This window comes from Rhodamnia argentea, chromosome 8 (assembly GCF_020921035.1).
Source record: "Rhodamnia argentea isolate NSW1041297 chromosome 8, ASM2092103v1, whole genome shotgun sequence".
Classification (NCBI taxonomy): Eukaryota; Viridiplantae; Streptophyta; class Magnoliopsida; order Myrtales; family Myrtaceae; genus Rhodamnia; species Rhodamnia argentea.
Genome location: NC_063157.1, coordinates 4,201,407 through 4,225,353, shown reverse-complemented (window position 1 = coordinate 4,225,353; position 23,947 = coordinate 4,201,407). Strand labels below are relative to the sequence as shown.

Genomic DNA, 23,947 nt, shown 5'->3' with positions numbered 1-23,947 from the left:
ACAACATATCCCATTAGTCCATGTTGATATAGAGCATAAAAAATAGAGGAAAAATTTGGAAAAGTAAGAGTGTCCAAGATTCGAATCGCGACATCAATGCAAATTAGATGGACTATAGAGTATGGCCCAATGAAATTATTAGAAAGTTCAATCCAAAAACTCAAACCGTTATGTTAAAGGTACAAACATGTAAATTTGATTAGCACAAATGAACACAAACAAAAGGAATAAGGTCCGACTCTAATATTATGTCAAATTTTAGTGAGATTACTATCAACTATTTGAAAGTTTAAGCTGATGATTTTAAAAATAAAAGCATGTCTTCATTTATCAGCTTAAACTTTTAGAACTTTTATCAATAATTCCGTGAAGCGCCACATGATATCAAAGTAAAAGATCGTAACATATTTGATGCAAAGCTCTCACATGCTTGCGATGCACGATAAATATTGAATCATTTATCTTGAGAGAAAATTTCTTTCTTCCAAAACGGGATTATATTAGAGCTTAGATCACATTTAATGATAACATATCATTCACATCCGAATGTAAAATCTCCCAAAGGTAGGCTATAAGGCCCAATTTTTTTTTTCTTGAAACATAAATCGGGGATCGCCAATTCTCGATATGATCCAATTGAGTCTTGGCTCGTGCTTGTTTGGCGTCTCGGCGAAAGAAAAGTTGCCCAAAGGAAAACTTCAAGAAGCTCCCGAGCAAATTTCTGTCATGGTCCGTGTGACATCTCAATTTTCTTGCCTAATTAATTGAAGGCGATAAACCTATTAAAATTAAATTGCTTAACTTAAAATTGACTAATGTCATGTAATTTTTGATAATAGACAATATGGGCTCAATTTCTCGGACGAGAAATTATGGGTAATTATCATATGAAGGGGATATCCTAAAAATGTTACTTTGCTAATTGAGTGCGGTTATGGCATAACTTGGATTTTTATTTTTACTAAGTCAAATATATTAAGAAATCAATTAAAAGGACTATGGTATACATTAACCATTAAGAAAAATTATCAAGAGCATAATATATGCTATTAGAATCAATTGAGTATTCTAATAATTCGAACATGTCACATGATTAATTATTTGATAAAAAAGTTAATAATATCATGCTAATCGAAATGCCAATTAATTATAAAGTAAACTATAGTCTAAACTAAAGTTTAATGTACATAATGTATATAATTAAACTTATATGGACATTTCACCCCTCAAATCATGGTTTGCCAACCCAGGGGAATTGTGCCAAAATTTATTAAAGTCAATTTCATGATTTTTACCCCAATGAATGGTCATTTCACCACCCATGAGAGCCAATGAAAATCAATGACAAATACTAACTTGCACTCAACTATTCTTCTCTCCCTCTTTCACCTTGGTTGAACTCCCTCTCTATCATTTCACTCTGGTTTTCAAAGGTTTATTTCCTTAAAGTGATCTAAAGAGAGTTGCAAGAAAAATCAAGTGGAATATTCACTAAAGGTTGAAGTGTTTTTGGCATTTGAGGTAAATCTAACATCTTCTTATTACATGTTATAATTCAATGTTCCTAGACCTAATTTATGTGAAGTATAAGATGTCAATGTGTGTATGGTAGATTTCGTATTTATGTGGAAAGAAAATGACCAAAGGAATGAATCTTATAAGTCGTTCTGTTTTGAGACTATCCCGACCCTCACGTTTTACTATTTTTGTTTCAATTTTTGTGGACCCCAAATGCTTTGGTTAAAAACATACAAAATGAAGATGACATTTTAAAATATAACATATATTTTTTTCAGAATTTTTGAAATTCATATGGTCGGTCAAAAGCCCGTACTTGTTCGGGATTTTAAATTATCTGAACCGGGACCACTCTATCCTTCTAGATTTGCCATTTTTGTGCTATCTTTGGTGAACTTCAAATGACTTAAGTCAAAACATGAAATTCATTCTCAAAATCCTAACCTACTACATATACTAAATAGAAATTTTTTTGAGCATGTATGTTTAGACTTACTATTTCTACTCCCACGGGACTGCATGTCCCATTCTAAGCCTGATCCAACCTTTGATGCTAATAATTTTTATATCTCTTCTTGTGTGCATGTACGGCTTGAGCACAAAACATAAAAGTTGGAGATGACATCTTAAGCTAAAACATATATTAAATTAGGAATTTTTGGGATATTTTAAGTTAGGGTTAAGACCACTCCTTTAACTGATTGTGTTCTGTTCTCGGACTGAGATTTGGTGTCACTCCCATAAATTTTTGTGAAAAATAGAAAAAGAGATAATCTATGCTCTGGTCACAAAATTTGTAGAAGTGGGTTTTAGCTACAAAATATCAAAATTTGATGATTTTTGGAGTTGATTTACTTGGGCAAAAGCATAAAATTCATTCAATGTATAAATCTGTCCCTAGAGATGTTATTCACGAAAATTGATATATGAGTTTGATCCTCAAGAACTTCAAACAAAAGTTGATTCTCACTGAATGAACTACTATTTTGTGAAATTTGGGAATTTTATAATTTTAGTTAGTGTATTAATCACGGTGATTGTTTAGGCCTAAATTTGCCCTAATTTCAAGGTTGGGATGAATTAAACTATTATGTAAGAAAATGTTCTTATGAGTACCGGATCGTGGTAAATCGAGTGAATTGCATAAGGCATGATCATATGGCATACATAAACACATGTGTGCATTGATCATGGAGTAAAAAGTTGCAAAGAATCCCCATCAGACAACCTACCGATAGAGCCCCGGGAGTTTGGAAAGCCCATGTTGTGTAATCGGAAAAGCCTCCGGAGTTGGAGATGCCTAAGTACGGAAAACTTGGTAGTGCCATATGTGGATGTCGAGAAGAAGTCCGTGGGTTCTTGGCAAGAAATTTTGCAAGTTGTGAATAGAAATGTGACTTAAATACGAGATAATTACATAACTGCATATTTGTGAGTGCGTGGCATATTCATCTATGTGAAATTCATTCCCGCCATGACTGCATGTTTGATTGGATGTAATGCGATTGCATCGGATCAATAAATAATTTTTTTTTTGTCGAAATTGAAATAATATTCTTTTAATTACCAATCATGTTTCTTTTGATAACACCCATTAAAAATGCATGTCTTTGGATAAATTGGCATTGTGCGATATTCAAATCATGGCTTGTAATACTTAGATATTTTTCTTGCCGGGCGATAGCTCATTCTTGCTAAATTTTTTCAACCATTAGTTATGGATCTTCTCCCACATCATCATTACGGAGCTTTTGTCAATTTTGAGTCCTAGACTAAGGATGTTGTGTTTTCCTGGTCCGAGTCAATATTTATGAAGCGGACTTCGGTAGTGTGGGTTAACTTGGGGCGAGTGATCTTAGTCCCTATTTAGATTTATTGCCTAGTTTGTTAGGCAAGGCGAACATGTGCTAGGTTCGTTACACATATTGGATGATGGGGGTAACAGTGGCGATGATGGTAGAGCCGATGCGGACAATGAAGGCGGCGAGCCCGAGGAGGAGAGCGATCCGGACGTAGTGGAGGACTAGGTCATTGTTGGGTTCGTAGATATTTGTGTGTAGCTATGTGTTTAGTATTGTCTATGGTTGTATTTAGTTGTCTGTTGTATCGTGTTAGTTATGACCGCCTAGTGTGAAGGTATCTTGGGTCGGTTATTTCTATTAATGAAGACTTTCTGTTTTAATATGAGCTTCTCTTCCTCTTGCACTAATTATTTAAAAAAAAATATGGTCGGGTCATCACAGTCTGCAGGCTTTTTCTTCTCTCTAATTTGTAAATCTTGAGATTTATAGCTTTTTAGTGTTTGAAATTTAGGTCCCTTCAGTGTAATGGAAATCTAGCGTTAGAGAACGCAACTACGAATTCACTTCGGTTCAACCACATGGTCGAAGTAAGATATTGACCTCCAAGTTAAGGTCGAGTTTTGATGTTATGTTTGGCTTCATCTCTACTATGGTACATGTGACTTAGTTCTCTGAAATTTTAGTTCTTACATGAAAGGAAAATGTTGCTGAACCTTGGGCTTGATAGAAGCAGATTCCGAGTGGTGGCAAAGATCAAGGGAAGCAGTAGCTAATAGCCATAGAGCATGATTTAATTGATTCTCTAGAAAGAAGTGAAAATGTTTTATGAGTTCAATTGTCGAGAGATTGGAGAAAATTCCACTAAACTAGTGGAGTGTTTTGTAAGTTTACAACCTGTAATGCAAGGTTAAATTCTCACATTGAGCAAGAACTTTAGTTTTGATTCTGAACTTTAGTTTTGACTCTTTAGAAAGAAGTGAAGATGTTTTATGAGTTCAATGTCGAGAGATTGGAGAAAATTCCACCGAACTAGTAGAGTGTTTTGCAAGTTTGCAACCCGTAATGCAAGGTTAAATTCTCACATTGAGGAATAACAAGGTATGGACCTCCAGGTTAAAGTCGAGTTTTGATATTGTGTTTGGCTTCATTTCTACTTTGGTATATGCGACTTAGTTCTCTGAAATTTTAGTTCTTACATGGAAGGAAAATGGTGCTAAACCTTGGGCTTGATAGAAACAGAGCTCGAGTGGTGACAGAGATCAAGGGAAGTAGTAGGTAATAGCCATAGAGCATGATTTAACTAATTCTCTAGAAAGAAGTGAAGATGTTTTATTAGTTCAATTGTCAAGAGATTGGACAAAATTCCACTGAACTAGTGGAGTGTTTTGCAAGTTTGCAACTTGTAATGCAAGGTTAAAGTCTCACATTAAGGAAGAACAAGGTATGGACCTCCGAGTTAAGGTCGAGTTTTAATGTTGTGTTTGGCTTTATCTCTGCTCTGGTACATGCGACTTAGTTCTTTGAAAATTTAGTTTTTACATGGAAGGAGAATGTTGCTTAACATTGGGCTTGATAGAAGCAGAGCCCGAGTGGTGGCGGAGATCAAGGGAAGCAGTAGCTAATAGCCATAGAGCATGATTTAATTATTCTTTAGAAAGAAATGAAGATGTTTTATGAGTTCAATTGTCGAGAGAGTGGAGAAAATTCCACTAAACTGGTGGAGTGTTTTGCCAGTTTCTAACCTATAATGCAAGGTTAAATTCTCACATTGAGGCAGAACCTTATGCTATCTTCAGCCTAGTGGAGTTTGCGCTAAAGCCGTAAAGAAATTGATGCTTTTGGCATAGCTCACTAGGCCTATTACCCGTCGTTCTTGCAATTGCGGGAACATTTGTCTTGAAAATGTCTTGCGGGAGTCGCTGGGCATCAATAATAGCTTTTGATATTTGCTTAACTTGTGCCTAAAAGTTGACTATGAGTTTGGGGGCTTTTGGTCCAGACTTCTCCGTAGAGATTTGCTGAGTTCGTAGAAGTACCAAGACTGGGTGGGTTCAGTGCTGCGTTTCTCGATTTTGCTCGTGCGTCTAACCCACAGGGTGAATGACAACCGATCTCTGAAGTTCTTAACTCGAGAACGTTCTTTTTATACGTGGTTGTGAATATGGTGGGCTCTCACCAAAACTTGGAGCAATGTAGCATGAACTGTCACAACACCAAGTACCTGCAGTAGATGAATCATTCCCACTTGGAAGGAAGAAGAGGCTAGAGTTTTCTTTTATGAGTAGTACGTCAAGCGCAGCTGTGAATTTCTGATTACATGTGGAATCATCCATTTTGGAGGCACATGAAGCACTAAGATTAGCAATCTTCTACGACCCAATTTTTATCGCCACAAGTCCTAAGATTATCTGCTGCTTGAATATGCATCACTTAGGAATCAACATTTACAGCTGTTGATTTTGTATCAAATCATCGCACTTTGCTCGTCATCAAAATGTTCCGGTGTGGAGATAAATACTTTCTTATTGGAATTTGTTTGAGTGTGATGTGCTGATTTTAATTGGTTTGGATTTCTTCTTAGTTATTATTGCATAAGAGAATTTTTTTTCTTAGATATTGGTGCTATTAGCTGATACTTATGTTATCCTTGATTTGCTGACCTCTGCTAATTTTCTACCTTTCACTCCATCCCACCAGTACTCTGGGGTTGTCTTCGTCGATGGGGCCGAGATGGAAAGGAAAGGATGCAGAGTTCAGAGCACAAGCTGATCCAATGTCCGAGATCGTGTCGCGGCTCCAGTCATCTTTGATTGAGTCAAATGCTCATGGTTTGCTCTCAGGTTGCTCTGTTCTTCTTGCAGTAGAGGCATATCAAAGTGATATTCTAAATCGGGCATGTTTTGGCCGACTGGCAGTCACAGCTGAGAAGGACAAGCAGTGGTTTCAATTGAGCATGGAGGAAGCCTTTTATCTTTGCTCTATACCCTCAAATGCCTCGGCATTCACGGTGGAGATACTTGTCGAAAAACCTATGAAGAGTTATGGAGATACATGATGGATAAGAAAACTCCATTCCCTGAATTTTTCAAAAACCGTATTCTCATCTTCGGACGAAAAATTGGGTGGTCAGGTCGGGATCGCAGCACGGCGTAGAATTTGTTGCGTATCGGCACCATCCATCTCTTGTCCATTCTGAATATGCCGTTGAGGGTATGGTCGCATGTTCATTGCATGGTCCGTCTTTGCGGGACCGTAACGAAAGCCGTGCAAACCATTTTGTGATTGTTAAGACTGTAATTGTAAATATCGGATAGTGTACATGAATGGGAGCAGAAACTAGTAAATTTGTTTTGCAGGGTCATTTGCGATGGAGTACTGACTAATCATAGATCACATGAAAGAAGCACTAAACGCTTTCAGTCAGAATCATACATGCGCCGGTCCATCGCCCAAATTGGTGAACTGTTGGGAGGCAAATTGGCTGAGTTTTCCCTTTTTTTAATGTGTTCAATTGGTAATCTTCTAATGCTAAGAGTCCTAAAAATCGAATTTTTAACTTAACCAATGACCATAGGACCGGCTCCCAAAACCTCCGAATTGCGGCGACAACGTTGGGCCGTTGGGCTTTTGCCCGTATCGGGTCTGAGCCTGAGCACATTTTCAGCGACGACGATTCATCCCACTCTCTCTTTTCAGGCTTTCCCTTGATTGAAAACAAGACGACTTTGCTCCTTTTCATTTTTCTCACAGTTTCAATTCGTTCGGTTGCCCCTCACCCTCCACAATTCAGACGTCAATCTTCTCAGCTTTGCTTCGGAAACTCTTGGACGGTCGCCCCGAAAGGTAATTGCAATAACCCATTAGATGGTAGTGATTTCTTGTACTGTCTTTTTGCTTTTATTAAGCTGAAAATACATTTTTTTTTGCATCCTCCAATTTGGTGAATCGAGTGTTGTTTCACTGTTTGTTTGAATGAAAGAATTGATGGACATGCATCACCTTACGATATTATTCAACTTTCGGCGTGGAGATTAGTGGCTATCGTGCGGAAATTCAAGGCATGTTGTGATTAGCAATCCTTGGTATTTTGTTAGTCAAATATTGGAAATTTATGCTCTGTGAGAGACATTCCACGTCCTTAAATTGAAATTTGTCTGGCATTCCATTCTTTTAATTGAATTGGCCACCACACCTGGTGGGATAAGGCTGGTTTGTTGTTTGTTTCGTTGTTAGTTTGAACCAGGTCGCATGATTCTGATAGGTGTCTGAAATGAATTGCTCTTGTACCCTAAATGTGTGTAGGTAAGTGGGATGGTTTTCTTGTTCTGGTCTGGAGAGAGGCGAAGGGATGGTTTGACATTAGTGTGTTATTGGTGTGTGCTAGAAATGGTTTTGGGGAGATTGTACTGTAAGAGAAACCGGGCACGAGCTAATATGCCAGTCGCTTTTCTTGTTGCGGTTGAATTTTCTCTCTCTGCCTCTCTGGGTTAGGATACTCCTGCCAATGTGTTTTTGAGAATCTTCTGCGACTTAGAGTCCGTTTATTTGAAGGAAAACTATTTCGGATAAAGGAAAACTGTTTCCATATAATTGTTTTCCGATTTATAAGTGTTTAGATGATGGAAAACTTATTGATCTATGGTTCCATGGATTGAAAACAACAACTTTGGATTGGGGAAGAACGACTTCCCTTTTTGGCAAGTAGGAAACCATTTTCCCTAAATCACCAAACCATTAAAAACTAACCCTTTTTCCTGAAAATAATTTCCATGGGTAGTACTTTCCTCTATCATGAAGGTTTCACGGAGACAAATGAACCCTTAACTTGTGGAGACGTTTTATCGTCTGGTTTTAACTTGATTCTCATGATTAATGACTGTTGATGCTTTGTCTTAATATCTATCTCTGTAATCAGATGCAAAGACTCGATTCTGCTAAACATACTTAACAGCAGTTATTGCATGGTTTGTGTCATTCATCTGTCATTATGTCTCGGATTTCATGTCCTGTCAGCTTGCAAGTGCCTGTATGGTCTTAAGCCCTAACCAATGGTTGTTTGTCTTTTTGAATGTCGTGTGTGCCAAATGTCTTCTTGCGCTGCAAAAGTAGCATTTACGTGCTCTCAAAGGTCATCAAATCTACTTCTCTTGCTCCTTTTCCTGGAGAGCTGAGGTTTGCTCCTGATCATTAGTAGGCAAGGTTAAATATTGGCTGTATTACTTTGCTGTTTCACTCTATATCGACGGGCAATGTCGGGAGGCGGGGGGGTGTCAGCTGGGTACGAGGTCGGCTCAAAGAGACAAAGAATGATGGAATCGAGTCCCTACTTCACAGTAAGCAGCGGTCCAGCTGGGTATTAACCTTTTGGATATGGTGGTGGCTATCATCCCCCTTCCTTTCCAGTTGTCCATCCAAGGGGACTACCCTTCAACTGCACGGACATCGACATCTACAAGTTCTTTGCTGGACTTGACATAGTGGATGTGTTGCTGATCAATAAGAATGGACGCTTATTGTGGGAGGCCCTTGTTGTCTTTGCAGGAAAAATGCATGTCAAGTTTGCCCTCCAGAGAGATCGACAAAATATGGGACATCGCTACGTGGAATTTTTTAGGTGCAAGAGGCAACATTACTACAATACTGTCGCTGCAGAAGTTAACTGTGAAGGTATTTATGATACTGACTATTTAGGAAAATCCTACGCCAGCTCCATCTAGACCGAAAAGGTTTGATGATAAGGACCAAATGGAATTCACTGAAATATTGAAGATGCTTGGACTTCACTTCTCTGTGAAGAAACCTGAAATAATTGAATTCTTCATAGAGTATGAGGTGGTAAAAGACAGGATACACATAGCATGCAGGCCAGACGGGAAAGTAACTAGAGAGGCATTTATGGAGTTTACCTCCGCAGAAGAGGCCAGGAGAGCTATGAGCAAGGATAAAATGACCATCGGATCAAGGTATGTGGAGCTGTTCCCTTCAACTCGTGATGAGGCTAGGAGGGCAGAGTCAAGGTCCAGACAGTGATGAACATAGTGAGGATGAGGGGTTTAATCATCGACTGAGGTTAAGCTTTGTACTTTCCTAGCTTAGATGTCACTTTTCATATCCTTGTCAACCATTTACTCGACAATATAAGTTGCCTTTGAACAGCTTTGCATTGCTAATAGCGGAAGATGTTTGCTTCATATCTTCATGTTGACTTAAAGCTTTTGTTCATATTGGTCTAGACAGTTGGCGTTCTTTGTAGAGCAATAGCCCCTGGATCCTTGTTCATGTGTAGTAATTCCACTTGGTGGTTCGAATTTAGCGAGCAACCATAGTTGTTATGATTAAGTACACGAAAAAGGCGTGGTCAGATCTCTTCTGAGTGGTCTATCATGCTAGTGTTCGAGTTGAGATCAAAGGCTTTGGGATGAACTTTTTATTTCTTTAGTTAGTCGTAATCGTGTAGTTACGGCTCTGAGTTCAAGTTTGTAATAGTTTTGAGCTGGCATTCTTCTTGTCCCTTCCGTAATGTTCGGCTTTTGTGTGTTTGAAAAACAAAAAACAGGGAAATTGATCGTGTAGCTCTTTTACATCGGAGCATCGAGTGAAGTTCCTGGAATTTGGTCATTAATCCAAGTTGTTTGATTGATTCAACAACTTGCGAAATTCCAAATCTACTCTTATTCATGTTTTATTCACTGAATTTGTTTGAAGCAGCAGCAGGCATTTTTCCATAGCCCAAAACGTAAATTGAAATGTTAAAGACTGAGTCGAACCCAAGCCGGAGTTTGGCGGATCGGGTCTTCTAATGTGATGCAGTTGGCTAAGCCTGCCTATTTGCTCCTTGAGAAATTTGGCTTGGGCAGGCCAACGGGCGGCGTGGCCGTTCATCAGGTTGGTTGCCCGGTGCGTGAAAACGACGCCGTAAGTGATTCGCTACTAGGATCTCGCAACGCAAAGTTTTCCTTCCACTTTCCTCGATTAGTTGCCTGGCAGGACGTCGCCTACCCCAAACAAGGCGCATCTATTCTAAAGTAATGAAAGCATTTCTCTCCACTGCACAATTGGGTAGCCACTCCATATAATTGTAGAAACCATATGCGAATGAGACGTCTGAATGTCACTCCTTTGTGCTCCTGCGAGCCTCTGTGCTCTCTACAGATTTCAAAATCCTGAATTCGAGAGAATCGCGAGGCAGAGAACTGGAAGAAGCCTTGAAGGGTCCCATTATTCGCCGCTCTGCAAATCTCTTCTATTTTTATGGTAACGTTTTATCTAATATATTAACAAACAATGTCGATGAAAAAAACATAAAAAAAAAGTAATTGAGGATCATCTAATGTCTTTTCTATTGGCAAACGTACACATCAAGTGTCAATATTTGTATACGGTACTCGCTTTGGTGCCAATATTTTTTTGTATCATTTAAGTGTTAATTTTTTTGAAAAACGATTATTTAAGTGCCAACTCAAGTGAGGTCGCCAGAATTTTTCGCCATTGACATCAAAGTGATCGTTTTTTCTTCGATTTGACACTTAAGTAATCCAAAAAAGAAAATGTGCATTAAAGTAAGCGTCGTACATAAATATTTGACCCTTTCTATTACTTTAGCAATTGAATTGTTGGTCGAGATGATTTAATATAAATTAAACTTGAAAAATATTCCAAATATTTATGGTGGGTGACGATAAAGATTTACCTTGGCACTAACGAGAAAATATTGAACTGTCCAAGATTCACGATCTAAATCAAACGAAAAAATCTGAAAGATAATCCCTTGAGATTCCGTTTCCAAAATTGGAAAACAAAAATTCCCCTTTAATTTGGGCAGTGACGAATCCTTTTCTTCTTACTCTGCGATCACTAGTGCAGAAAACGCAGGAGCACACATGGAGGTAACCAAGAAACGTCCATGGTCGGATCTCCCGCCGGAGCTTCTCTCCCTTATTGGCATGCGGCTCCACACTCGCATGGACGTCCTCCGATTCCGCAGCGTCTGCTCCTCGTTCCGCTCCTCGGTCCCCCCACTTCCCCACGATGCCCTGCGACTCCCTTTCCGACTCCCTCGCTTGCGGAGGTCCGCCCTGTTCCTCCACGAGAGCACAGTCTATGCCGTCGAGACGCCTGACGGATCCGCCTCCAGTCGTGCGCAGTGGCTGCTGAAGCTCGAGGAGTCGGAGCTCGGGCACAGGCGGATCCTCAGCCTCTTCTCACAGCGTCGAATACTGAACATGCCCGGCAAGTTCCCTAAGGTACTTGATTCTCTCCAAGTTCGAATAGTTGAAATATGCAGAGAATACACGTTCGGTTATGGCGGTAGAAGCGGAGGCCTCGTTCAAGGTATACAGAAAGTAGTAACGCATCCGGATTGTGTATGGTCTGATTTAAATCGATGTTGGGTTTATTTCATTGACGAAGGAGGGCAATTAGGTTATTGTAAGTATGGGGATGAGGATTGGAGCTACTTAGATGATCCACATCGCTTTGATGACATTGTAGTCTATGAAGGCAAAGTCTGCGTTGTCGATCAGTTCGGTTCGGTTTCGCAGATCGATTCGTCTTTCAGACTTCGAAGTTTCTCAATGCCAATCTATGGAGACGGCCTCCGCAGCTGCAGCGGCTCTCGAAAGGATCTAGTGGTGTCGAGTGATGGTCTTTACGTGGTGGACAGAGATATTAGACAATGTGGGAGACCTGAGAGTGACCCATTGTGTAACGAGAACATGTGGACGTCTGATTTTAGAGTCTATAGATTAGATCGACAATGTGGGAGATGGGAGGAGGTGAGAAGCTTGGGCAATTCGGCTTTCTTTCTCTGCAAGCTCTGCTCATTCGCGGTCTCGGCACGCGAGCTTGGCGGTTGTGACGGGAATTGCATCTACTATGCGGAAGACGCCTATTCCTATTGCTCGCCGGAAAAGGTTAGGGTTTACAGCTTGGCAGATCGTAGCATCAAGTGGCTGGACTTTTCTGACTTTGTACTGGGCATGACGACCGCCTCCAACCCGAGTAAACTGAAGCCGACGCTGCCGACAACGACAACGCCTTGCGGACCCGAAATGTGTACCCGCAAGTAGGTTAGACCATGGTAGTCTAGTCTCTGATCTCCTTCCTCACTTGTAATAGCACAGCTTTTGTGATGTCTTTTGTGGATCAGGAATCGATTTAGCTGCTGACCTCCATTTTCTTGGCGACGGGCATAGAATTTACGCTCTCGGAAGCTCCTGATGGAGAGGAGGTTCAGGATTTGGACAGTGGACTCGTAATGTCGTTTATTTCAGTGGATATATGTATGACACTAGCAAAAAAAAGTTACCCACGTTTGTTATTAGGATCGTACACGTACATCTCTTCATGAGAAACTAATATACGACTTTCGATTTGCCAATTCTCTATTGCTTTCCATCGTCTCATATTCTGACGTGCTATCAGAGCTTCCGTTTTTCCTAACACATTAGGTTTTCACTTGAGGAATCAGATCTGCACCAAATCAGGAGCTCCCAACTGTAATGTCAAAGTGGTTTGTTCTTCATCTTCCACCCATTGTTTATGTTAAGGAGTTCCGGACCTTAGCATGTCCTTATAAGGCTCAATGGAAAGCTCTGGAAGCTAGACTTCCGTAAGCTTTTTTTTTTTTTTTTTTTTTTTGGTATAATAAATAATTAAAAAATATTGTGAGGTCCACTTTTTCAAGAGTTTGTGGCCCGCAACATCACTGACAAATAAAAGAAGAAGAAGAAGTTGACGGAAAAAAAGATGTTATTCAGATTCATCGATGCATTTTTTTCTCTAATATTGCCAAACATAACATGGATGGAAAAAAACATAAAAAGAAAAGGGCAAAAGGATTGCCAATATTTGTGCGCTCACTTTAATGCTAATATTTTTTTTTTGGATCACTTACGTGCCAAATCGGAGAAAAAACAATCACTTTAGTGCCAACTGGGACAAAGTCCGACCAACTAATTATGTGTAATTTATTTTTAATTTTTTATTGCCAACTCATAACATGGAGGCATCCCCCCGCATGTGTTTCCTTTTTTTTTTTTTTTTCACTTTTATATTTTTTTGATCTTTAATGTAATTTAACTAAAAAATAGGTTAAATATATATTTTGACTAAAATACCCCTGATCGGAGGGAATGTTTAACCGGTCGGACGGCATGCGAGGTAAGGCCCTTATTTGAAACAATCACGGCCACTTTAGGTCTTTATTTGAGATAATAAAAGTACTTTATAGTCTTATTTAAAGTAAAGATTATTTGAGAAAATAAGTGCACTTGATATAATTATTTGAAATTTTCCCTCAAATAGCTCGTTAATTGAATGTTCAAAAACCAGCGTAGGCATACCGGGCCCAGGCCCGGCAAGTGGGATGGCACAGTTGACTGATATTGACTCATTTCTTCGAATTTCCATACTTCTTTTTTTTTTTTGGGTCCAGGAATTTTCATACTTGACGAACATCATCGTTTCGTTACATTACTTCTTCAGATCTTCTTCTTCGCTGTGCGAGCGTTGACAACCGGCGACTTGCATGGATCGATCCGAAAGACCTCCATGGTCCGATCTCCCACCGGAGGTTCTCTCAATGATCGGCAAGCGACTCGACACTGGCATGGACGTCCTCCGGTTCCGCAGCGTCTGCTCTTCGTTCCGCTCCTCAATCCCTCCGCCTCACCGCAACGCCCCGCGATTCCCTATCCGAGTCCCTCACTCGCTGATTTCCTCCGTCTTCCTTTGTGAAAGCACGATCTGCGTGCTCGAGACGCCTGACGAAGCTTCCGATTCGGGCGCCCCGAGTCCTCCTCGATCGCGGTGGTTGGTGAAGGTCCAGGAGTCGAACCTCGGCGACGTGCAGCTCCTCAGCCTCTTCTCGCAGATGCGAATCACTTGCTTGCCCCGAAATTTCCCCAAGGTAATCGACTCTCTCGAATTCGGGATTGTTGAAATTTGTAGGGAATATAGGCTCGAGTACAGTACGTGGGGCGTCGTTCCCGGTATAAGGAAAGTAGTGGTGTCCCCAGATTGTGTATGGACCGATTTAGATGAACTTGAGGTTTATTCCATTGTAGAGGAAGGGCGATTAGGTTACTGGAAGTATGGGGATGAGAATTGGACCTATTTGGATGATCAACGTGGCTGTTCTTATGATGACATTATTGTTTATGAAGGCAAGGTCTGCGTCGTTGATTGGTCCGGGATGGTTTCACTGATCGATTCTTCATTTAGGACTCAAAAGTTGTCGCCATCAATTTGCACTATTGATGGCGGCAGTGGCAGCAGTGGTGGTAGCAGTGGCAATTGCAAATATTTGGTGGTATCGAGTGGTGATCTGTATGTTGTGGATAGATACTTTAGCGGAAATCGAAGCGGATACGAGTTTGATGCTTATATGGAGGATTTTCTATACCCTGATATTGAGGAGACATTTGATTTCACAGTCTATAGATTGGATCGGCGATGTGGGAAATGGGTGGAGGTAAGAAGCTTGGGCAACATGGCTTTCTTTCTCAGTAACCACTGTTCGTATGCGATATCTATGCACGAGCTCGGTGGATGCAATGGGAATTGCATCTACTTCTTGGAGAACACCGATTCCCCTTCCTTGAGAGATAAAGTTAATGTGTTTAGCTTGGACGATCGTAGCATCAAGTGCCTAGTCTTTTCCGACTTCCTAATGAGTACACGGGGCACCTCCGACTTGACTCGACCGAAATCGACACCTTCCAGGTCCAAAGAGTTCGTCGATTAGACCATGTTAGTCCTGAATATAAGATCTGAAATAGGTGAATATGTAATTTATCTGTATGTGAGGATGTCTCTGCCCGGCATCTTGGGGTTTAGCTTTTCCCTTCCCTAGTTTTGTAATGGCACATGTGCTTGCTTGAGTGCATCCAATCTCATGTATACTTTTATAATAGAACAGAACATCAATATAAAAAACTTGTGGTGCCTTGTTGAATGATCTTCTGATTTTGCTCCTGACCTCCATTCTCTTGATGATGGCGGCGAAATTCAGGCATTCTCAGCAGCTCCATCGATATTCATACACAGTCGTTGAGCTACCCTTCATTTGGATTTTGGTGGCAACTTGCTTCGAATTGGAGCACGGAATAATGCTTCGAGGAAGCAAATTCCATTGGTATGTGCATCTGAGCGCATGTTTCAGTCTTAATCAATTCACTGTGTGAAAAAACTGCTGTTGGCTGGCTGTGCTGAGCAATAGCAAAGAGTGAGTCTGAGGTCCTGAGAAATGGGTTGGCACTAGGGCTTATGCTGTCAAACAGTACTAGGACTCGGCCAAAAGGGAAAATGAGAAAGATTGGAGATGTGGGAACGTGCGGGACACACACCTCCTTTGCTTGTTGAGCTTGCACCTTATTAGCAGCATATTGTTGTGAGATGTCGTAATACATGGTCGCTAGGCTTATTTCATGGGCGGTCAAATTACCGGATTTCTCACTTCCTACCCAACCGCGTACAATGGGTCGCTAGTTTTGCAAATTTGGCAAGCGAATGGGCGACGAGGGGTGGTCGTTCCTGGTTTCTGTATGGGCTCTGGACTTAAAACCAGATTTTTAGTGCCTCACATAACATGTCTTGTCGAGCATCGAGTTTTTCTTACTTGAAAAATAGTTCTCTAGAGGATGGAGCTTATATATGTTTAGGATAAAATGAAGAGAAATAATAGAGCAGAAAAAATATTTGATGCATCGAATGAGTTTTTGGTTTGAAAAAAATAGTTCGCTGGATGTAGCTTATATATGTAAAACGACAGATTGAAGAGAGAGAACAAAGTGGAAAAAATAGTTGATGCATTGAACGAGTTTTTCTGGTTGAAAAAATAGTTCTTCAAAGGATGGAGCTTATATATGTTTAGGACAGAATGAAGAGAGCATAGAACGGAAAAAATATTCGGAAAATTTGAAATAAAGGCTCGAAGTACTCTTATTTTCTTAAATAAAGGCTCTCAGTGAACTTTGTTTTCACATAAGGGCCTGAAATATCCTTATTTTGTCAAACAATATCCGAAGTGAATTTTGTTATAAATAAAAGCCTAAAGTGGCCAGCGGGGTTGTCGACACCTTGGTGTGGGTCAACAACCTCATCGATCAGAGGCGAGGGCCGGCAATAGCGAGAGGGTCGAGCCCTCTCTCGAATCCGAGAAGGTGTCATTGGCCCCTGCCTTGATTAGGGGAGGGCCAATGACCCCCACTCGGACCTCCACCGGTGGTGGAGTGGCGGCCACAACCCTCCCTTTTTTCGGGATTGTTTTTTCTTTTCAATGGAGAAATGACAAAAATGCCCTTTAGGCCGGGCCTTTTTTGAAATTTTATGGTCAATTCAGGTCCTTATTTAAAACATACTATTGCACTTTGGGTCCTTCTTTGAAATAATATTCATTTGAGCCCTTTATTTAAGAAAATGATAGCATTTTGAATTTTTATTTGAAGTTTTTTCAAAAGTATTTGATGCATCAGCTCTCACACACATGTTAGGCGCGACAAATATTGAATCACGTGTTTGAGCAGAAACTGTTTTCATCCGAAACGAGGTCTTATTAGGGTTTAGATCACAGTGGATTAATACATGCCATTCACATCTCAATCCCAAAGGTGGGGCTATAAGACCCAATTTCTTTTTTCTACAAGACCCAATTGAGACTCAAACATTTATCACGTTTTGCCCGGGTGTCGCCGCAATCCAATCTGCCACTAAAACATGAACCCGGCCCGGGATCACCGATTCTCAACACGACCCAAAATTGAACGGACTTTAATTCGATAGAAACAGGTAGAGGTGGCCAAATGGACCCGTGGGCCCGGAACCAGCCCGTGGACCGGGCCCACGGTTCCAATCCGGAACCGGCGGTTTGTAAATTGTTGGAACCGGCGGTTCCGAGCGAGCTCCGACCATGCTTTTTTTTTTTAAAAAAAAAAAGGTAGGAGGCTGGGTGAAAAGAGCAATTGGGCCTTGAAACCTGCGGATCCGACACCGAACAGGCCCGGAACCGGAACTGCCGGATCCCGAACCAGAACCAGTCACCTCTAGAAACAGGCTTTGATGTTTTTTAACGCATTGACCTGATTAACGCGTTTTAGACATCATTCATCGCGTTTAGTTGAATGAGTTAGCATGTTTTTTTTTTTTTTTTTTACATTTATGATTAAACACGGTTAAAATTAACTCAACAGATTTTTTATCCCTAAAAATTCATCAAATAATACCCATATTAAGCAGAATAAAACGTCTCAATTCTCGCATCTCCCGGTCTCCCTCCGTCTCTTACGCTCGCGACGCTCGGCGGAACTTCACTTGGCTCGCTCCGTCTCACGGCGGCGCTTGCCCCCAGGTCCGTGCTTGCTCGGCTAGCTTCGTCTTGGCTCGTGCTTGCCTCGGCTGCGCGCCCGCTCAGCTCGTGGTGTCTCGGCGAAAGAAAAGTTCTTCAAGAAGCTCGTGAGTGAATGTCTTGCCTTTTTTTGGTCTTCGATTTGTACATCTTGAGATTGATGGCTTTCGGGTGTTCGAAATTTAGGTCCGTCCAGTGCAATGAAAATTTGGTGTTAGAGAACGCGACTAGGAATCTCGCTTCGGTTCAACCACAGGATCTGAACAAGGCATGGATCTTCATCTCTGCTCAGATACATGTGACTTAGCTCTCTGAAATGTTAGTTTTTACGTTGAAGGAAAATGTTGCCGAATCTTCGGCTTGATAGAAGCAGAGCCTGAGCGAGTGGTGGCGGTGAAATTAAAGGGAGGCAGTAGCCAATAGTCATAGAGCATGATTAAATTGATTCTGTAGAAAGAAGTGGAGATACATGAGTTTAATTGTCGAGAGGGTGGAGAAAATGCCACTGAACTAGTGGAGTATATTGCAAGTTTGCAACCTGCAATGCAAGGTTAAATTCTCACATTGAGGGAGAGGTTTATGCAGAAACCGAGTTTTCAGCCTAGTGGGATTTGCACTAAAACCGTAAAGATTGATGCCTTGGCATAGCTCGCTGGGCCCATTATCCGCCATTCTTGCAGTTGCGGGAGTATTTGTCTGGATAATGTCTTGTGAGAATCGCTGTGCATGAATAATATCTATTGGTAGTTCCTGAACTTGTGTGTTAAAGTTGACTTTGAGTTTGGGGGGTTTTGTCAAGACTTCTCTGTGTAGAGATTTGATGAGTTTGCTGAGTTTGTAGGAATAACAAGACCAGCTCAGTCAGTGTTGTCCTCGACTTCGCTCTTGTGTCTAACCTATAGAGTGGATAACAACTGTGCTCTAAAGCTCTTAACTTGAGAACATTCTTTTTATACTTGTGGTTGTGAATCTGGTGGGCTCTCACCAAAACTTGGAGCAATATAGCATGAACTGTCACAACACTAAGTACCTGCAGTAGATGAATCATTCCCGCTTGAAAGGAAGAAAAGGCTGGACTCCTCAGACCATCTGCTGCTTGATCAAGCATCACTTAGGAGTCAATATCTAGAGCTGTTGATTTTATATCAAATCATTGCACTTAAGTCATTATCAGAATGTTCCGGTGTGAAGATAAATTCTTTGTTATTCTAGTTTGTTTCAGTGTGATGATGCGCTGATTTTTATTGGTTTGGATTTTTTCTTAGTTATTGTTGCGGAAGAGAATATTTTGTTAGATATTGGTGTTATTAGCTGATACTTTCGTCATACTTGATTTACTAACCTTCGCTAATCTTCTACAATTAAACCCATCCCACCAGCAGGTAGTCTTCGTCAATGGGGCCAAGATGGAAAGGAAAGGGTGCAGAGGTCAGAGCACAAGCTGATCCAATGTCCGAGATTGTGTCCCGGCTCAAGTCATCTTTGATTGAGTCAAATGCTCATGGTCTGCTCTCAGGTTGCTCTGTTCTTCTTGCAGTAGAGGCAGATCAAAGTGATCTTCTAAATCGGGCATGTTTTGGCCGACTGGTAGTCACAGCTGAGAAGGACAAGCAGTGGTTTCAATTGAGCATGGAGGAAGCCTTTTACCTTTGCTATACCCTCAAATGCCTCGGCATTCACGGTGGAGATAATTGTCGAAAAACCTCTGAAGAGTTATGGAAATACATGACGGATAATAAGACTACATTCCCTGAATTTTTCAAAGCGTATTCTCATCTTCGGGCAAAAAACTGGGTAGTCAGGTCGGGATCGCAGTACGGCGTAGAATTTGTTGCGTACCGGCACCATCCGTCTCTTGTCCATTCTGAATATGCCGTGCTTGTTTTGACAGAAGGGGATGGTGGCAAGAATGGGCGGCTGAGGGTATGGTCGGATGTTCATTGCACGGTTCGTCTTTGCGGGAGCGTAGCGAAAGCGCTCCTGGTGCTTTACATCAACAAGTGCGGTCATGGCGATGCATCTCCTTCATGTGTGACTCTGTACTCTGTGGAAGAGCGAGTCGTAGCAAGATGGAGTCCAAAAGATTGCCGTGAAGATGTTAATGGCGATTGAACCGGCGGAGAATTTCAATTTTTCTTCCTTTTTGTTTCTTGGGTTTTGGGATATAAAGACAATGCCATGCGAACCATCTTGTGATTATTACGACTGAAATTGTAAATATCGAAATAAATGAATAGAATCAGAAACTAGTATGTTTGTTTTGCAGGGCCATCACCCAAATTAGTGGACTGTTGAGAGGCAAATTGGATGTGTCACATATGTACCAGTTTGGAATTTTTTGTGATTAAAAAAATAATTTGGGTAAATTTATCATAAGTGTACCAGTTATGATTTTTCATGATAATAATCCTTTTAATAATGTATTCAAGTAGTAATTTTTTAATGCTAAGAGTCCTCAAAATCGATTTTCTAACTTAACGCATGACTTTGACCCCAAAAAAGAAAAGAAAATAAAAAACTAAACGCATGACCAGAGACCGACTCACGAAGCCGCCGAAATGCAGTGACATTGTTGGGTTGTTGGGCTTTTTCCTGTATCGGGTCTAAGCCTGAGCCCATTTTAAACGACGACCATTCATCCACTCCGTATTTTTTTTTTCGGCCTTTCAACATAAGGAGAGTTTTTCGACCAAACGAAAAGAAACATAAGAAGAGTTTGCTCCTTTTCAGTTCAGTTGCTCCTCACACTCAATCTTCTCAACTTTGCTTCGGGAGCTCTTGGACGGTCGCCCCAAAAGGTAAGTGCAATAACCCATCAGGTGCTAGTGATTTCTCGCACTGTCCTTTTGCTTTTATTTAGCTGAAAATGCAAATATTTTGTTCATCCCTCCAATTTGGTGAATCGAGTGCTGTTTCACTGCTTGTTTGAATGAAAGAATTGATGGAGATGCATCACCTTACGATATTATTCAACTTTCGGCGTGGAGATTAGTGGCTCTCATGTGGACATTCAAGCCATGATGTGATTAGCAATCCTTGGTATTTTGTTAGTCAAGTATTGGGAATTTATGCTTTGTGAGAGACATGTCACATGTCCTTAAATTGAAATTTTTCTGGAATTCCATTATTTAACTGAATTGGCCTACACACCTGGTGGGATAAGGCTTGGTTTGTTGTTTGTTTCATTGTTAGTTAGAACTGAGTTGCATGATTCTGATAGGTGTTTGAAGTGAAATTGGTCTTGTACTCTAAAATGTGTAGGTAGTTGGGAATGGTTTTTGTGTTCTGGTCTCGACCTTCTGCTGAACAACAGAAGCAATGCATTGACAAGTAAGATTAACTCCGATTCTGATGTCTTTCTTGTCTATTGCGCTTTTAAAAAATCCGCTGCCAATGTTTTTTCATAGAAGTGGAAACTGAATTAGCTTGTGTTGATTCACTCATTTATGATAGTGAGTATTGTATGTATCACCCAGGTCTGGTCCTTTCAACTATGATGCTAAATACAAAGGGGCTACGGCGAAGGCTGTGTCGATCCTCAAGGAGGATGGTGAACTCAACAAGGATGGGTTCTTACTCAACCATGCCCGTGTTTTAGTAGGTTCTGGTCGTGAAACCTATGAAAAAGGAAAGAATGCTCTTCAGAGTTGGAGGTCTGTTTCATATGTTCCGTGTAGGTGAAGCCTCGTGCAGGTTTACGTTCCTGTCCTGAGACTCGATTGCATTTGTAGGCATTTTGGGTTGAACTGGGCATTTGTTGATTCCACGACTCAAGTTCAGAATGGGGTGAAGTTTTGTGTTTGTGTCAAGGAGTTTCTGCCTTGGCTTGTGATGCCTCTTGAAGTGGTCTTTGTAAATGAAAGCCAGAAGTCTAAGAAGGGTGTGGCTTCCTTTCGTTTTGGCGGTGGTACACTTAAAGGTCACCTGCTGGTTGGTAGCTTTCCTTGACCTCAAGTACAACACGGGTGCTTAAATGAATAAGTGTGGCTCAAATTTTAATAAATGTCATCTTGTGGCTTCCTGGTTATAATAATTGTTTTGTAGTGATGTTTGTGCCTTCATATTTCATGACATACAAAAATTTTGTTAACTCTTGCATAAGCTCAGATGCATGTGTCAATGTTAGCTTGGAATAGTGTTGATTTTAAGCAACCTACACTACGTTATTCGTTGCAAGCTATTTTGCATCTTATAAATAACCTTTGAGTAGATTTTGTATGATTTGCGGAATTCCATGTGACTATCCTTGGTCACTGTTACTGTCATCTACAAGCATGTCTTGAGTTTTCATTTTGGTTCTTCGTTCTATTGTGTAGAATATTTTGCTGCTGTTACCTTAATTTGCAAGTTATAGTGTGGATTTCAGTACTACAAGCTTTCTTCTCTAAAGTTTTGGATAGACTATTTACTAAGGGAGACATGGGGATCTGAGGAGCATTTGGCAATAACAGGACAGTGGACTGTATTCCTAGTATATATCCTAATTAAGCCAGTGACTACTCTGCTGCTTTCTTATCCTTACAAGCTATAAGCGCGTTATCTAATTGTCAACATAAAGCATACGGAATCATAAACCATGGCAGCAGACTAATTAGGATCCATATCTTTTCTAATCAGTTGCTCTACGAACGAATATGAGAATTGGGTGCATGCATGCGTGTCCTCCCTCGCCCTTTTCTTAGCAAACTTTTCAGTATCTTTAATTTTTCTGATATTGTCTTGTGCAGAAGTTGTTATTGTTTCAGTCTAGTTGGCAGCTTCTTTCCAGCCACAGATTTTAGTTCTTATCATCTGAAAGTTGTAGCAAAAATGATAATGCTAGCACTCATCAGACCTCTAATTCTGTGAAAATTAAGTTCATCTTGTCACAGCTCTTAGGCTGATGACGACAATGGGCTTATCAATTGGGTCTTCGTGATTTTGTATTGCCTCACCCTTTGATCATTGTTATGCTGTCTTGGTATTCGGACAAGAGTAGAGATTGACAACCTTTTTATCTTCCGTTCATCGCGTCTTTTCATCATCTGTTAAGCAACCCCCTGTCACATATTATATGATAATGTTTACAAAGTCTGTTTCAATCATCTGAGTTGGCACTAAACACCTGGCTTACCTCTGATTTTCTCCCATTCCAAAATGTTTTCTTGGGTGTATGACCAAGTGTTGTTCGTAGAACATCGAGGCTTCTTATCAATTTGATCTTCGTGATTTCATATTGCCTCAACCTTTGATCATTGTTAAGCTATGTTGGCCTTCTGACAAGACTAGAGATTGACAACCTTTTCATCTTCCCTTTATCACATCTTTTCATCATATCTCAATCTTGATGAGAACCCTCTGCCACATATTACTCGACATTGTTGCAGAGTCTGTTTCAATTATCTCACGTGGCAACTTACACCAGGCTCACCTCTCAGTTTCTCTTGCTCGAAAATGTTTTCTTTGGGCATATGGCCAAGTTTTATTCATAGAACATCAAGGCTTCTTAAATAATAACGTGGCATTCATTTTGCTGCAGGCTGGGGAAGAGAGCTTTTCGATTGAGCTGGATGAGAAGAATCAAGTGTGGTATGAAATACTCTCCCTCTCAAAGCCTGCCCACTTTCTCTCTTTCGTTGGTTACCCATATGTACAACTCAGGCAGAAGTACTTTGCTCATCAATCTAGCAATGCTGTCCTGAAACATTTAAGAGCTTCTTAGCTACCTGTACTTAATGTTGGCAAGTTATGTACAAATGTAACATGATTATGTCCTTATGAGAACTTTTTGCTAAATCAACATCAGCCATAGGTGCAAAATGAGATGCAATATGTTCTCATGATATTGGTTTTTGATACCCGTGTACATCTTCTTCTGTGCAATCCCAATTTGTACACTGAGTGAATGACATGAGCTGGAATGCCAACTATTTGATGGCTTAAATTCGCTCTTACAACTGCAAGTTCCTATACATGAGGTTCGGAAATTGGGTAATATCTATCACACTTGAAGAGGAACATTGAGCTCGATTATGAAGTAATTATAGGTTCCAGAAGTCTGCACTTTCATGCATAAGCTAGGTCTAAGGCATTTTAGAGTTGATCGACTATCTCTGGTCCATTGAGTAGTTTTTTTGAGCTCCACGGGCTCTTATCAATGCTTGCTTGCTTGCTGTCTTAACCGAAAACTCTGCTTTGATGACAATCGAACTGCTAGAAACTGGAAGAATTTGATTTTGAATGGGGGGTTCCCAGAGGCAGTGCTGCACAAAGTCTGAAGATCATTTCCAACAACTTTTAGTTC

At 40.6% G+C, this 23,947-nt stretch overlaps 4 protein-coding genes and 2 pseudogenes across 12 annotated transcripts; all 6 read left to right on the top strand.

Moving 5' to 3' along the window:
* Positions 1–667: 667 nt before the first annotated feature.
* Positions 668–19,870, top strand: LOC115744671 (tRNA-splicing endonuclease subunit Sen2-1-like). Of its 6 annotated transcripts, none has more exons than XM_030679976.2 (3): positions 668–709; positions 17,851–17,932; positions 19,047–19,870. In XM_030679976.2, the coding sequence occupies exon 3, from the start codon at positions 19,060–19,062 to the stop codon at positions 19,774–19,776; it is 717 nt and encodes a 238-aa protein (XP_030535836.1). In that variant the 5' UTR covers positions 668–709; positions 17,851–17,932; positions 19,047–19,059; the 3' UTR covers positions 19,777–19,870. The 6 variants fall into 6 exon arrangements, with proteins under 6 accessions (XP_030535836.1, XP_048140094.1, XP_048140093.1 ...); XM_048284137.1 differs by having other exon boundaries at positions 673–691; positions 19,040–19,870; XM_048284136.1 differs by having other exon boundaries at positions 680–709; positions 19,040–19,870.
* On the top strand, positions 6,032–7,836 carry LOC115744691 (annotated as a pseudogene).
* Positions 7,052–23,597, top strand: LOC115744675 (UPF0548 protein At2g17695). Of its 4 annotated transcripts, none has more exons than XM_030679985.1 (5): positions 7,052–7,163; positions 20,926–20,994; positions 21,141–21,317; positions 21,396–21,594; positions 23,183–23,597. In XM_030679985.1, exons 2-5 carry the CDS (start codon positions 20,936–20,938, stop codon positions 23,363–23,365), a joined length of 618 nt encoding a protein of 205 aa, XP_030535845.1. In that variant the 5' UTR covers positions 7,052–7,163; positions 20,926–20,935; the 3' UTR covers positions 23,366–23,597. The 4 variants fall into 4 exon arrangements, with proteins under 4 accessions (XP_030535845.1, XP_030535844.1, XP_030535848.1 ...); XM_030679984.2 differs by lacking the exon at positions 7,052–7,163 and adding an exon at positions 20,391–20,462; XM_030679988.2 differs by lacking the exon at positions 7,052–7,163 and adding an exon at positions 20,689–20,703.
* Positions 8,561–9,603, top strand: LOC115744679 (annotated as a pseudogene).
* Positions 11,201–12,388, top strand: LOC115744692 (putative F-box protein At5g60060). The gene has a single exon (XM_030680015.1). It carries the CDS (start codon positions 11,201–11,203, stop codon positions 12,386–12,388), a length of 1,188 nt encoding a protein of 395 aa, XP_030535875.1.
* Positions 13,797–15,279, top strand: LOC115744658 (putative F-box protein At5g60060). Its single transcript, XM_030679946.2, has one exon. It carries the CDS (start codon positions 13,849–13,851, stop codon positions 15,064–15,066), a length of 1,218 nt encoding a protein of 405 aa, XP_030535806.1. The 5' UTR covers positions 13,797–13,848; the 3' UTR covers positions 15,067–15,279.
* Positions 23,598–23,947: the final 350 nt, after the last annotated feature.

What these genes read in the sequence shown, in the direction of transcription:
- LOC115744692 (XM_030680015.1), top strand. Translation starts at nt 11,201, where the DNA reads ATGGAGGTAACCAAGAAACGTCCATGGTCGGATCTCCCGCCGGAGCTT.
- LOC115744658 (XM_030679946.2), top strand. Translation starts at nt 13,849, where the DNA reads ATGGATCGATCCGAAAGACCTCCATGGTCCGATCTCCCACCGGAGGTT.
- LOC115744671 (XM_030679976.2), top strand. Translation starts at nt 19,060, where the DNA reads ATGGGGCCAAGATGGAAAGGAAAGGGTGCAGAGGTCAGAGCACAAGCT.
- LOC115744675 (XM_030679985.1), top strand. Translation starts at nt 20,936, where the DNA reads ATGGTTTTTGTGTTCTGGTCTCGACCTTCTGCTGAACAACAGAAGCAA. An exon ending in CAGAAGCAATGCATTGACAA is followed by an intron (nt 20,995 to 21,140) that starts GTAAGATTAACT and finishes TGTATCACCCAG; the next exon opens with GTCTGGTCCTTTCAACTATG. An exon ending in AATGCTCTTCAGAGTTGGAG is followed by an intron (nt 21,318 to 21,395) that starts GTCTGTTTCATA and finishes TTGCATTTGTAG; the next exon opens with GCATTTTGGGTTGAACTGGG.